At 37.6% G+C, this 13868-nt stretch overlaps 1 protein-coding gene across 3 annotated transcripts in view; it reads right to left on the bottom strand.

The window, feature by feature from the left end:
- Window positions 1-13565, bottom strand: part of KDM5D (lysine demethylase 5D) — a 38549-nt gene extending 24984 nt beyond the window's left edge. The window contains exons 1-11 of one of the 3 annotated variants that reach the window (XM_058434456.1): window positions 13468-13565; window positions 13182-13350; window positions 11993-12070; window positions 11206-11328; window positions 10798-10968; window positions 9071-9205; window positions 5186-5315; window positions 4917-5062; window positions 1896-2054; window positions 1370-1489; window positions 1096-1254 (exon numbers count right to left, since the gene is read on the bottom strand). In XM_058434456.1, the coding sequence (XP_058290439.1) occupies window positions 1096-1254; window positions 1370-1489; window positions 1896-2054; window positions 4917-5062; window positions 5186-5315; window positions 9071-9205; window positions 10798-10968; window positions 11206-11328; window positions 11993-12070; window positions 13182-13331 (1371 nt within the window). In that variant the 5' untranslated portion in view covers window positions 13332-13350; window positions 13468-13565. The remainder of the gene's footprint in view (window positions 1-1095; window positions 1255-1369; window positions 1490-1895; window positions 2055-4916; window positions 5063-5185; window positions 5316-9070; window positions 9206-10797; window positions 10969-11205; window positions 11329-11992; window positions 12071-13181; window positions 13351-13467) is intronic. The other 2 variants (XM_058434458.1, XM_032756488.2) reach the window with 2 other exon arrangements.
- Window positions 13566-13868: the final 303 nt, after the last annotated feature.

Here is a 13868-nt window from a genome sequence, read left to right as displayed (position 1 = left end):
TTAGGCAATTTTGTCCTTATGTGAACATCATAGAGTATACTCACACAAACCAAGAAGAAACAATCTACTACACACCTACGCTATATAGTATATAACTATTGCTCCTAGGCTACAAATTAGTGCGACATCATTGTACTGAATATTGTAGGCCATGTAACACAGTGGTTTAAGTATCTGTGCCTCTAAACACAGAAAAGATATAGTGAAAGTACAGTATTGCTCCTTTATTAAACTGAAAACTTATGCAGCATATGACCGACTACATAATAGCACTTTTACAGGTACAGACATCTCCATAAATAAACAGTATATATACAGAAAAATCAGAGTAAGGCTTCCTAAAAATGTCTGTCACAGCTATTAGCTAAGTTTACCCTCAAACCACTATTATTTCTGTCTGGATCAACCCTCTTATAAGACTAATCTATATACAATGCCAAATACTAATCCTTTTGGTTCTGGCCAACATGGTAAAACAGCAATTATAATAGAATTAATTTCTCAAATGTTCAAATAATGCATAAGGACAGTTACATTTTAGGTTTCTCTCCCCAAATTATGTTACTTCAGGCATTATTTTTTTGGTTCTCCACTATGGGAGAAATGTAAGATGAGTCAGAATTTAGGATGACTGTATGGGTTTCTCTGACTAATACAAGAAATCACCTTGTCATGAAGAATGAAATCAGTGGTTTCTACATTACTCCATGTGTTCAACATGAACACAAATTGATACACTTAACAAATGCACTTCTTTCCGCCCTTCCAAATATTTCAAAATAAGCTGGTCATAGTACTTGTTTTTCATAAAAAGATGGTAAGCTTCCAATATTTAGATTTAAATAAAGGTGAAGGAACACTATAGCTCTTCATTGATAATCAAGATTTATACTGTTCCTTTTATCTGTCTCCATCAGAGTTTCAAGAAAAAAAAAAAAAATATGATGACTGTCCATATTCTGGTTCACTGACAGATCATCCAATATCATCACACCTCATCATTATCCCAAATATGTGAAGACAACTGTGTGGGAGAACCTATCAAAGTAATGAGTTTCCTTAGTTAATGTTAACATGAACTACCAACCGTATTACCTTCTCCTCAGGAGATAAGTTTCGTTTGCTATTGCTGACAGGAAAGCCACTGCCAAATTCTTTGGAATGAATATCAGCTCCATATTCAACTGTCACATCTTCCTCAATGCTGCTCACCAGCCTCCAGAATTCCTTCTCTACAAGTTCTGTAGGTACCATCTGCGAAAACACGTGTAAAAGATTATCATAGCCCACTATACTTTGGACTCATGTCTCCATAAGAACTAAGACCACCACAACAGAATCCCTATAGTCCAGCCCTCAGCTCACATACATGTACAGGCATGTTGAAGTAGTCAGACTTGAAGGAATCAGCCATTTCACCAAAACTCTGCAAAGTGTACTCCTGGGTAGCCTGTTCAAATCCAAAAGCTTCAGGAGGCTGTTTACACTCCTGAAATAAAATATATTTCAACAAGACAAAGGGAATAAAGATCCAAAAAGAGGAGAGCTAAGGGGAGATCAATTTTTCATGTTACATTCAATATCTCATGCGATAATTCTGCATTTTCATATGTTTCCAGGTAGGTTTCTTTCATCAGTAGGTATTAAACATTATTTCCTAATATACTTCATGCCACTTGAATTACAATCCCTTGCCTCTGGTTCACTCAAGTCTCTATCACTCTAGAGTCAGTGTGTCCAATCATTCTTGCATAGTAACTCACTGAGAGCTTAATCAAAACGTAACACAAATATTAACTTATAAAAGGGGAGAAACTACCTCCCCAAAATCCAGAAAGTTAGATTACAGAAAATCGCCAACCAAAAATAAAGCATCTGTGACAGACAGATCTTACCACCAAGATACATTTTGGGCACCTCCAGATGCCTCTGGGGATTTCAGGAAGGGGTGGTAACAAGCAGAAGATGTGGTAATTGTCATCACAGCTATCACAGAAAAGAAGCTTATCATCTTCATCCCCACGGGAGCACACCTGGCAAATATATGAGTCGATCTACCAAAAAAAAAAAAGTAAAACAATTAGCTGCTTGTTCCATGATACTTTATCGCAGGTTTCTAGACCATTCATGAACATCTATCATTGGTCAATAACTATACAGTGTTGTATTTGAGTTTACTACCTAGTGCAAATTATGACAGGAGATAATTACACTATAATACAGTAAGTTAATAAAGAAACCATGGGGGCAAAGTAGACTTTTTATAGAGGTTCAATGGTGTAAACAAAAATCACACAGGTATGAAGCAGCACAGATCACAGAATTACATACAGTTAAAAATTTAACTGCCACAGAGGGCAAGTTGAACATAAAAACGTCAAGTCACTGAGTATCCAGCAATATTTGTTCCTCTGGTGAAAAGTTTGGTAGGTGTCTACTTTCATTATAAAGAGTATCTTATCTTAGATTAGCTGATGAATTATAAATAGTCACTCAAGTAGTATGTCACAGAAGAGAAACATGAAGCAAAGGCTAAATAACTTGATTCTTTTTTGAGACGGAGTCTCACTCTGTTGCCCAGGCTGGAGCGCAGTCTCGGCTCAACACAAGCTCCGCCTCCTGGGTTCACGCCATTCTCCTGCCTCAGCCTCTCCAAGTAGCTGGGACTACAGGTGCCCGCCACCACGCCCGGCTAATCTTTTGTATTTTTAGTAGAGATGGGGTTTCACTGTGGTCTCGATCTCCTGACCTCGTGATCCGCCCGCCCTGTCCTCCCAAAGTGCTGGGATTACAAGCGTGAGCCACCACGCCCAGCCTAAATAACTTGATTCTTACATACTATTGAAAAAAACTAGTAATAATTAAGAGTTTAAAAAGAAAACGCAGTGATAAAATTTTTAACAGGGTACCACTCACATTCTGAAAAAATTACCTTCAACAAGTAGGATGGGCTTTTCTACAAGAATCTAGAAGTAAACTGATCAGTAGAGAAAATTTTAAAGATAACTCAAGAGCAGAAGAAACTGTGTGAAAATATATTTTTAAATATATACACACATACACAAATTATGTATGTGTATATATACATATATACATGCATATATATACATACATATGCATGCATATACACACATGCACATTACAAATCAGAATATTTATAAACATAAGAGGCCAGGTGCGGTGGCTCAAGCTTGTAATCCCAGCACTTCAGGAGGCCAAGGTGGGTGGATTGCTTGAGCTCACGAGTTCACGACCAGCCTGGACAACATGGTCAAACCTCATCTCTACTAAAATAAAAAAAAAAATAGCAGGGTATGGCGGCGTGCACCTACAGTCCTGGCTACTTGGGAGGCTGAGGCAGGAGAATTGCTTGAATCCTGGAGGCAGAGATTGCAGTGAGCGGAGTGCGCCAGTGCAGTCCAGCCTGGGCGACAGTGACATTCCATCACGAAAAAGAAAAAAAATTCAACAGAATTATCAAGGAAATATTTCATAAAATAAAAATATTTTAAACTTACCAAAGATGCTCAATACACAAAATTGTAAACCAGGGAAATGCAAATAAAAATTACAATGAAATACTACACATCTCCCAGAATGGCTAAAATGAAAATGAAACTGTCAATTTTAAGTGTTAGTGAGGACATGTGGTAACCAGAACTGGCATCCAATACTAGCTGATAAACTGGTCAATCATTTGTAAAAATAGTCTGACAATAATCCACTACTGAAAATATACATACTCTCAGTCACAGCAATTCAATCCTGTCTACTTAGGTAACAGAAATGTCTACATACGTTACCTAGAAACATATACTTTAATATTCACAGAATTATTTGAAATAGCCAAAAATTGGTAACTACCAAAAGTTGAATGGTAAAACAGATAGAAAAAAAGCTATGCCTAACAAAACTACACTTAATAGAACACAAGCGTGAGCATTAATAGAACCATATAAATGAATTTTTTGAACCACTAAATGAAGAAGCCAATAATACAAAACGGGCGATTAATTCAAAGTACACAAACAAGTAAAACTAATCCAGATATTTTTGTGTATGCGTGATATACAGAAATAAAAACAAAAGCAATGGAATGAACTGAACTACTAGCTGTAAGGGTTAGAAAGTAGTGATCAATGACTCCCAGACTTCAAGCTTGATGACAGCTCTACCTTGTATCTATAAAATCAGAAACAGTGAGACAAGCGGGAACAGGACAATGGTAGTAAACATGATCTCCCAATCATTAGGTGGAAATGACTAAGAGAAACAAAGGAATTTGCAGCTCAAAACAGAAGTCTTCTTGAGAACAAAATTTCTGGAAACAACATTTACATAAGGGAAAGGCAAATAAAAATTATCAAAACCAGGTGAAATTAGCTAAAGAGTAAGGAGGAAGGTAGGAATTTTTGTCTTTTTTTTTCTTGTAGTCAGACTTAAATATGTAAGACATTATAAAAATCTTTCAAGTGAGAGTAGAAAGAGTAAAAGAAGATGTAAACATACAAGGCACAAAAGTAAAACAAGATTAATAGAAAACTGTCACTACTATATGAAATGTGATGATTTGAAAGTCTGGAAGAATTTGCCAAAAATAAATAGCTCTTTAACATAATTTATATTGGATCACATTATCTCCTGTATTAAGCTGTAAAGTTCAGAAAATGCTAATAGAGTTGAAAAACAGAGTATAGTTTGGTGAAAAGTTCTATCTAAAAAGACATAAAAATTTTGCTTTTGACTTTAGTTTATCTTGAATAAATGTTCTCCCCTTTCTAGCCACCCATCTCTTCAGATAAAGGGCTCATAAATAAGAAGAAGGAAAGAAAAAAGAAAAGTATGATGAATTCATTTTAGGTTCAATCTAATCTTGACAGTTCAAAGTAGAATATTACAAAATCGTGAGTCCTTACAAACTGGGCACTGCTGTGATTCTTTCGTAGCTGCATCGTCGTCTTAGTGCAGGGCTCTAGGCTCAAGTGCTGCTTGAGCAATGTTGATGACACGTTCCCACCTCCACTTCGCTCATCCTTCACCGTAACAGTTGGGGGGCATGTGACTAGGGAAGTGAAAAACAACTCTGAAAACAATCCTCTCCTGCATCCAGATTACCAAACTATTTCTCCCATGAAACTTTACTATTTTACCCCTCACACTTCCCCAATCTGTTAAAGTTCCTCACCTTTCTTATGCACAGTCTTATCCTTGTCCTTAGCCATAAGGCCCAAGCCCATCATTTTGGGACCTGGCCCATAGATCTGTAACTTCTTTAGCTCTGGATTCTTCTCAATGTCCTCCTCTGTAGGCTCTGGCTGTTTAAAAAAGATTCAAACAACGAAGTTAGCTTTACATAAACAGGCATAAATACAGGCAAGGTCTAGACAAGTCATATGGGCTAAAATCAACTAACAGCCTTCATCCATTTCTGAAGGTTTATTAATCACATTTTTACTGTGAGTGTGGTATGGCCAGGTAGGAGCAAATGGATAAATTTGGAAAGCAAGGAAGTTTCTCAACTTTTTCCATGTTATGAAAAAAATGACAAAATACTCCTAGGCTTGCAAGGCTAGTGAAGCTTAAATGTCAGAAATTTATACCTTACAACACAGAATTTTGTGATTAAAAATAAGCCCCCCTGTCCAACTGAGTTGAAGATGGAAATGGTTAAGACAAGAAAAATTCTATTCCATTTAAACTCACATCATTAGAATAATAACTGTTTTTAGACCACAATATAATCACAAACCTGGGAAAATGGAAACCCATTGAGTATCAAAATACAAATCATATGCCATATATATTATATACCATTTTCAGCACTTGTCTCTTATTAGAGGACATTGTAAAATACATTTTATCAATGTTTAAAATAATTTCTTATATTTTGAAATTAAGCTCTATTACATTTTCCATTTATTTTAAAGCTTTATTCTTACAAATTTTCTTGTATACAGAGGTAAGTTTTCTTCTATTTATATAAACACACACTCATATACACAGAGAGACACAGTAACATATTTTATGCTTTTCTTTTATTCCCATGGCAATTTCTGCAAGCAGACACATACACTGTATTACAATGTCTATGAGAATACATAGCTTACTATAATACTGTTCCAGAAATCATTTAACTTTTTAATTATACAACATTGAGGCTGTTTCCTACTTTTTGACATTCTGAAGAGCTAAGTAACTAACTGTATTAATCTAATTTTTATTTTATATACCTTATATTGTTTTGACATTTCTGGGGTACCCTGTGGGCTAGGCAGACCAGCTCTTTCAGAGGCGGCTAAGCTAAACTAAACCATACCTTTACCATATAAACCAAACAATCCCGAGTCCAAACCTCTAACTATTTGCTTTATTTAACTATCATATTCTGCCAGTATTTCCCCTCCTGTAAACCAACTCAGAGCCATGTACCAGAAACCTACCGGCATCCACTATGCCCCACACAGCACTGGAATTATTCTAACAAACTAGCCAATTCTGACATTTGATTGCCCTGCCTTGCCTGTCTCACAGAAATACCAATAAAGGCTGTGATCTGTGCCTTTCACCTTACCTCTTACCTCCTGACTGACTACTGTGGCTCTGTGGTGTATGTCATACATCTCATTTGGAAAGAAACAGTCAGCAATGCTAAACTTTTGGCATTGACCTCTCCATCTCATTCATTACTGAATCATCTTTATAAATTAAGACTTGGGCACAAATCATTAGTACCCATGTACTTGCTGCATTTTTCTTCTCAAAAGATAATTAACAGAAGTTAAGCAGGAGAAAATAAACATTTAAAATTTTAGTAACTTCAAATTTTAATACAACCCTTCACTACTACAAAGAGTGCATACAATGCCTAGTTCCTCATATCCTTGACACATTTTGACCTTTTCCTAATCAGTTATGTGAAAGGGATATGTGGTTACTTCATATTTTCAATTTATAAGTGAGGTTAAACACTTTTGATTTATTATTCATCAGGGTTGCTAGAAAGGGAAACCTGAAAATAAGCTATGATAAAAAAGAAAAGATTCAATCAGTTTTGTGCTTCTACAACTTTTAGGCACAATATATAATTTTATACACATGCACATTATATGTTTTACATTAATGTTACATAGGTTGTTTCTAACTATTAAATACTTTTTAAAAGAGCTGACATTTGCTTGTTTTAAAATAAAGTAATACCATACTACTCTACATTTCGGACAGTCTACTACCCATTCTTGAATTACAAATACACATAAAATAGAAAAGATGTGTTAGTCCTCATGTCTCCTTTCTTGCTTTATGCAGAAATTTTAAGTTTTTCTTTATATTTTGGAAGTACTACAGATTTTTGTAAACCGTACAGTTTTCAATTTTGTTTTTGTTTTTGACACAGTCTTGCTTAGTCACCCAGGCTGAAGTGCAGTGGAATGATCTGGGCTCACTGCAACCTCTGTCTTCCAGGCTCAAGAGATTCTCATGTCTCAGCCTCCTGAGAAGCTAGGATTACAATTGCCTGCCACCACACCCACTTAATTTTCATATTTTTAGTAGAGATAGGGTTTCACCACATGGGTCAGGCTGTTCTCGAACTGCAGACCTCAGGTTATCCACCAACCCAGCCTCCCAAAATTCTGGGATTATAGGCTCAGAGCCACTGTGCCTGGCCCAACAATTTTTAAAACCTTTCCTGCAAAGTGGACAACGAACTCCTCCTGCCAAAAAAGTGTCTAAGGAATCATTTTATCTGGAAAAATGTTTAGACCTTTTACTGGTATTTACAACTTGAAATAAATTTTACTGGTTTCCTAGTTATTATATGTTCATTTTTCTTATTCAGTTTTTTCCAGACATAGTTCTTACTATAAAGAACTAAAGTACTAATACAGAATCCATCTGCATTTTGATAATCTTAACTAGATAAAATTTCTCACTTTGGTCTAATTTCTAATATTACAATATCTCAAAATTTAAATATTGTTAGAATTATCCAGAAAACACCTAAGGATACACAACATTGTCTTATTTTAATGTATTTCACAAATAAAAACATCCAAATCTTATGAAAATGTTGTATATGGAGCAGCGAAAACACACTTACATAAAAGTTATTAAAAACATATTGTTTGTATTTTTCATTTTCTAAATATTATGATGTTTTAACATCTTAAATCTTTCTGGCTAGGAGAGATGGTCCTCCCAGGGTTACCTACTCCTACAAATACCAAATGGCTCACCCAGGAGTATGCCTTTAATGTGTCTTTAATATGTTCATTGACAAATCCAAAGCTAATCCTCATCTATTCAGCCCATACAATTCATGAGGTAAAGTTCCTCTGCCTTAATTCTAGGGTCAGGCAACTAGGGAATACTGCTATAGCCTAGAGCCTGCCAAAATTATTCAAACTAGCCAATCCTATACTTCTTATCCTGCTCTGTCTTGCCTTTCCCTTGGTAAACCCAATATAGCCTATGGCCTAGGTGCTTTTCTTATTCCTGCTTCTTCTGCATGTCCAAGATGGGTTTTCCCCTCTAGCACTGTGTAGCATATAGTGACCACCTCTCTAAGGCCTGTGATAATAATAAACTTTGCTTTCCTCAGTTTCTGTGGTCACACCTACTGACCATCACATGGAAGACCACAGAATAAAGCCAACAGTTAACAATAACTAACTTGCACAGTGTGCTTTGGAAAAATCATTCCAAGATTCACAGAAATTAACAATACCATATAACGTGGCATAACAGCTAACCCCTGTAACCCCAGCTACTCCAAAGGCTGTAGAGGGAGAATCACACCTAGAAGTTCGAGAACAGCCTGGCAACACAGCAAGACCCCATCACTTAAAACAATGGCAATACGTTTTCTTTTAAAATGTATAAAAGCAAAACTACGAAGACAAAATATCATAAACCATACCTATGAACAAAATAACTCATAATTCATTTCAACTAATTTTATCTTGAACCAGGCATATGTAAAACAATGCATTCAGCAATGAATTTTCCCCAATATCAAGGTCTAGATGAACCTTCTCAGCTATAGAAAGAATAACAGCAATAAGTCACTCACATCAGGCTGTAGCCTTTTTGCCCGTCGACTGTAGCTGCTGAACTTTGAAGGTTGCACAGACTGTCTAAGGGGGATGCTGTGGGGCTTGTATTCCTTATCTTTTACCTCATTGTCAAACGGTTGTGTGTTACACTGCTAGAGAGAAAAAAAAATGTAGAATCAGAAATTGAGTCATATTTGTAATTAGTGATTCCTTCATTTACAACTCTAGCAAAAAAAGCTGTAGTTCTAAATTACACAGGTCCACTCCTCTTGTTCTTTGGATAGAACACATATCCTGAAAATTCTTGTGCCTTTGCTTATGAATGAGCAGCACAGAATATGAAAGAACATGGTCTTTGGACTGTCTTGATGTCAGTCTGGGTTTTTACTCATTCTTTGTGTGCTTTCAGCGAACATCCTGAACCTCTCTCTGGATGAACCTCAATATCCTGGATGAAAAACAAGTAATAAAAATACTCAATCTGGCTGGGTGTGGTGGCTCAAGCCTGTAACCCCAGAACTTTGGGAGGTCGAGGCAGGTGGATCATAGGGTCAAGAGGTCAAGACCATTCTGGCCAAATGGTGAAACCCTGTCTCAGTAAAATACAAAAGTTAGTACAGCCTGGGTGACAGAGTGAGACTCTGTCTCAAAAAACAAAACAAAACAAAAATACTGAATCTTTAGAATTATGTACACTAAGTGAAACTGGCCAGTCGTGGTGGCTCACGCCTGTAATCCCAACACTTTGGGAGGCTGAGTCAGGTGGATCACGAGGTCAAAGGATAGAGACTGTCCTGGCCAACATGGTGAAACCCCATCTCTACAAAAAATACAAAAATTAGTGGGCATGGTCATGCACTTGTAGCCCCAGCTACTCAGGAGGCAGAGGCAGGGGAATCACTTTAACCCAGGAGGTAGAGGTTGCAATGAGCTGAGATCGCCTGGCGAGAGTGATACGCTGCCTCAAAAAAACAAACAAACGAAACAATTAAAAACTTATTATGTAAAAATACCCTGCTAAATCAGTTTCCATACCGTGAGTTAAACCCAAGTCACACCAAGCTTTTAACCTAAACTATCTTCAAGTGAACCAGCCTCATGAAAGCTTAGGAACTTCATTATCTTTTTCAGCCAGGCATGGTGGCTCACACCTGTAATCCCAGCACTTTGGGAGGCCGAGGCAGGTGGATCACAAGGTCAGGAGATCAAGACCATCCTGGCTCACACGGTGAAACCCTGTCTCTACCAAAAATACAAAAAAATTAGCCAGGCCTGGTGGCAGTCCCCTGTAGTCCCAGCTACTTGGGAGGCTGAAGCAGAAGAATGGCGTGAACCCGGGGGGAGCTGGTAGTGAGCCAAGATCCTACCAGTGCACTCCAGCCTGGGCAACACAGCGAGACTCCATTTCAGAAAAAAAAATTATCTTTTTCACGTAAGATACTTAAAATAGGAAACGGTTTCCTCTAACTTCTAGTTTAAGATCTTCCCCATAAAAAGATCTTAGTAAACATTAACCTCATAAGATAGAAAGGTCACTCTAGTTCTTACTTATGTACAGCAAGAATAAAACTATGCCACATAAAGAGGCTGCAAAATATTTTCTAGGCCCAATTCCTGGAACATCTTCACTCTAGAGATTTAGAATCTATAGCCCTGACTACTCAAGAGAAAAGTCCAATTCAAATAGAAAATACAAAAGAAAACAAAATCATATCAGGCCACAAACCAGTTTAAGGGCACTCACCACATGGTTGGCTCCAGACTGAAACATTTCATAGGGGTAAATAATACGTTCATAATGTGATCGTAGCAGGGAGCCAATGTTTTTGCCTGGTGGGTAGTGGAGACGCTGGGCAACTCGAGCCCACCGACGATCCTTGCAGATGGCTTCATAGCCACCTTCCTCTATCACAATCTGAAAGTATAAGAAACAATATGGATGAACTGTGAACAGAGGAAAGGGCTACCAACACAGCAATGAGACTTGAATATCGGGGGCTGTGCCTTTCCCCCATCACCAATCATTCCAAGACTCAAAGATTATGTCAAGAAACGCTGCTCTGTGTTTTCTTTTCCTGCCTAGTGTTTCTATTACAGAAGATCCTTGAGGCAAGGCTTTTCGTTTTTCCTTTAGAAAGTAGAATACTCTTACCTTACTAAGGCTGTAGAGGTCCAAGATCTTCCGCTCCACATTGGGAATCTTTAATGAGGAGCCTTGAATTTCCCAGAATTTTGCAATCTGATCCAAATAGTTCAATTTCACTCTAGTCTGGGCCTGGGAAAGAGAGGGCGTTATAAGATTGGCATACTTAACCTGACTTCGTCGAGTATGCAGTAAATGAACAAGTATTATTCTATGCTATCTACACTTCTCTACTAATGTGCCGGAGCCCCAGCTCCACTGTCTTATCTCACCAGTGGTGTCCACAAAAAGCTCAAATAAGCTGAGTCTTTAATCTATAAAGAGCTAAGAACATGCTGTCTTAGTATCAAAATCGTATCTAAATTTAAGGAATTATTCTTGGACTTAAAGGTGGCTTGACCAAAAATACGTAGGCTCCAAGAGTATTTAGACTCAATATTATCATTAAGACACTCATTTAGAATGTACTGATATATAATTCAAAGAATTAAAATATTCTTCTAGTTCACGCAAAAAATTTGGACATGAAACTAGTTTCTGAATCACTGCTTTCCTAACCTAACTGATACGCAGCTTCTAGCTACTGATCATAGTCAAAATCCTAAAAGTAAAGGAAAATGACAAATCATTTATATACTTTCTAAGACTTTCTCCAAAATCAGTACTCTGGAAAATGGTGGAGTTCAGCTTCAAATTTAATACATTAGATTTCAAAACCTAAGGTCTACATTATGAAACTACAACGGCAAGATTAGAGATCAGATTCCTTTAATAAAAGTGTGCCTCCCAATCTTACCTCCAGTTCATTTAGCCTTTGGATGCGAGGGGTAAATCTGAAATTGTCAACTTCTACTGCAAAAGGAGGCTGCCAGTCCTAGAAGAAAGTGTAAGGACCTGGTAACTATGGCACAGTAAAGCATGAAGACAATGAAAACCACAATCATTTGTTCCCACTCTTTTAAAGTCTTCTGGTAACCGTTTTTGTACACAAGAGCCTCAAATGATTCCTTCTTCATAATCAAGATTAACTGGAAAAAAAAAAAAAGGAAAAACCCTGCAAATCCAAAACCCTCCTTGATATGTGTCCGTCGTAACAGACAAGGCTAGAAAGCGACTTCCAAGGAATGACGCACATCTGAAGAAACACTATGCTATTTGGGTTATGAGTCCTTACTAAAATGAAGATAAATGTAATGCAGATAAAACATTGTTTCATTTTTTAAAACCTAAGCCATTATCTCTTCCCACTCCCAGCAGTATGAAAATTAATTGTGAATGCTGAGAAGTCTGAACATCCAAATAAAAATAACGTTGCAGCCTGGTTCAAATATATGAGAAAAAAGCTGTTTGTTCTGCGAAAACTTTTTGACTTCTCTGAATATTTTGTTAGTTGTTTAACGACGGCAGCCCAGGCTCATTTCAGTTTACATTCTTAATTCAGACAAACTTCTATGAGGTTCATTTAGTACTTTTCAGTATAGCAAGCCAAGTTGGTCTACGTTTAATAATATAAATTTAATTGATGGCAAAGGATGCTACAACATTCCCATTCTTTGCTATATTTGTTACATACATCTAAGGTCATATGAAAGAATGAAAACACCAGTCCAAGTGGTTAACACCACAAGCTTATATAACTTGCTTCTGTCATAGATCAAGTACTTCTGAGTAAGCTAATTTTTTTGCGGTTAAGTGTAACGAAAGCTTGTGTATGCCTAAACTATACTTAATAACAGCAAAACGCATAAGTATCTGAATCTTTTATTTTTGTCCCTACGGAAGTCAGATCTTTAGAACCCCGTGCAATGTTGCGATCTGATACTAATTTTCTGATGCCAGCTTGTTTTGGTCAGAAAAGTTAAACTGAGAAATTTGGTGCTAAGGGTTTCCGGTCATAAGTGTAAATAACGCCTCGCCAAGCGGTAAACTGCCCCAACGTTCAAATCAAAGGCTACCCACTCTCAAGTTTTGTTTCAAAGACTTACCGCGGGTGGGCGGATTTTGCAGATGCCAGACTTCTCTGCTATAGGCCTTATTTTCGCAATGTAGCCTAGCGGGTCTTGGAATTCAGCCCAGCTAGGCTCAAAAACCGGGCACTCGGGAGGCGGTAGGAACTCGTCACACCCCGGTTCCATGTCAGGCCTTAATGCTAAGCTGTAAAATAAGAATCACATTGTCTTTAATGATGCGCTGGTTCCTCCTACTAAAAGGCCTATGGAAATTTCATTTTCTTGAGAACTTCAAGGTTACTTTAATCCCGTGGCTGCTTACCAATCGTCAGAGCGCCCAGTCTTACAACCGCCATCTTGACAGCCGTCAGCCGCTGTACGAGACGTCTCCCTCCGCGGATCGACTTTTTCCGGCGCTATTTCCAAACCTGTGAGACCTTCTGCACCTTAGATAAAAGCTGAGGACGCAAGACCGATTTTACGACAGAAAAACACTCACAGAGCAGTCGCTGGACTGTTGTTAAACAGTACTCCAACGGAACGAAAGAGCAAGATAAAAATAGTATGGCCGGATCTTTTTTTAAAATGGGACCACTGCGCAAGTTACGCCTGCGTATTACAGGGAAGGACCGTAAAAGCGTCTGGTGCCGTAGAAGGAAGGATTTCTCGGGGAAAATGCCTCCTTTGCAGAGATGTCGGTAGAAACGCACCTTTTTTTTTTTT

This window comes from Hylobates moloch, unplaced genomic scaffold (genome assembly GCF_009828535.3).
Source record: "Hylobates moloch isolate HMO894 unplaced genomic scaffold, HMol_V3 SCAFFOLD_25, whole genome shotgun sequence".
NCBI classification, from domain to species: Eukaryota; Metazoa; Chordata; class Mammalia; order Primates; family Hylobatidae; genus Hylobates; species Hylobates moloch.
The sequence above is the reverse complement of the archived record's forward strand: the minus strand, read 5'-3'. Positions and strand labels throughout refer to the sequence as shown.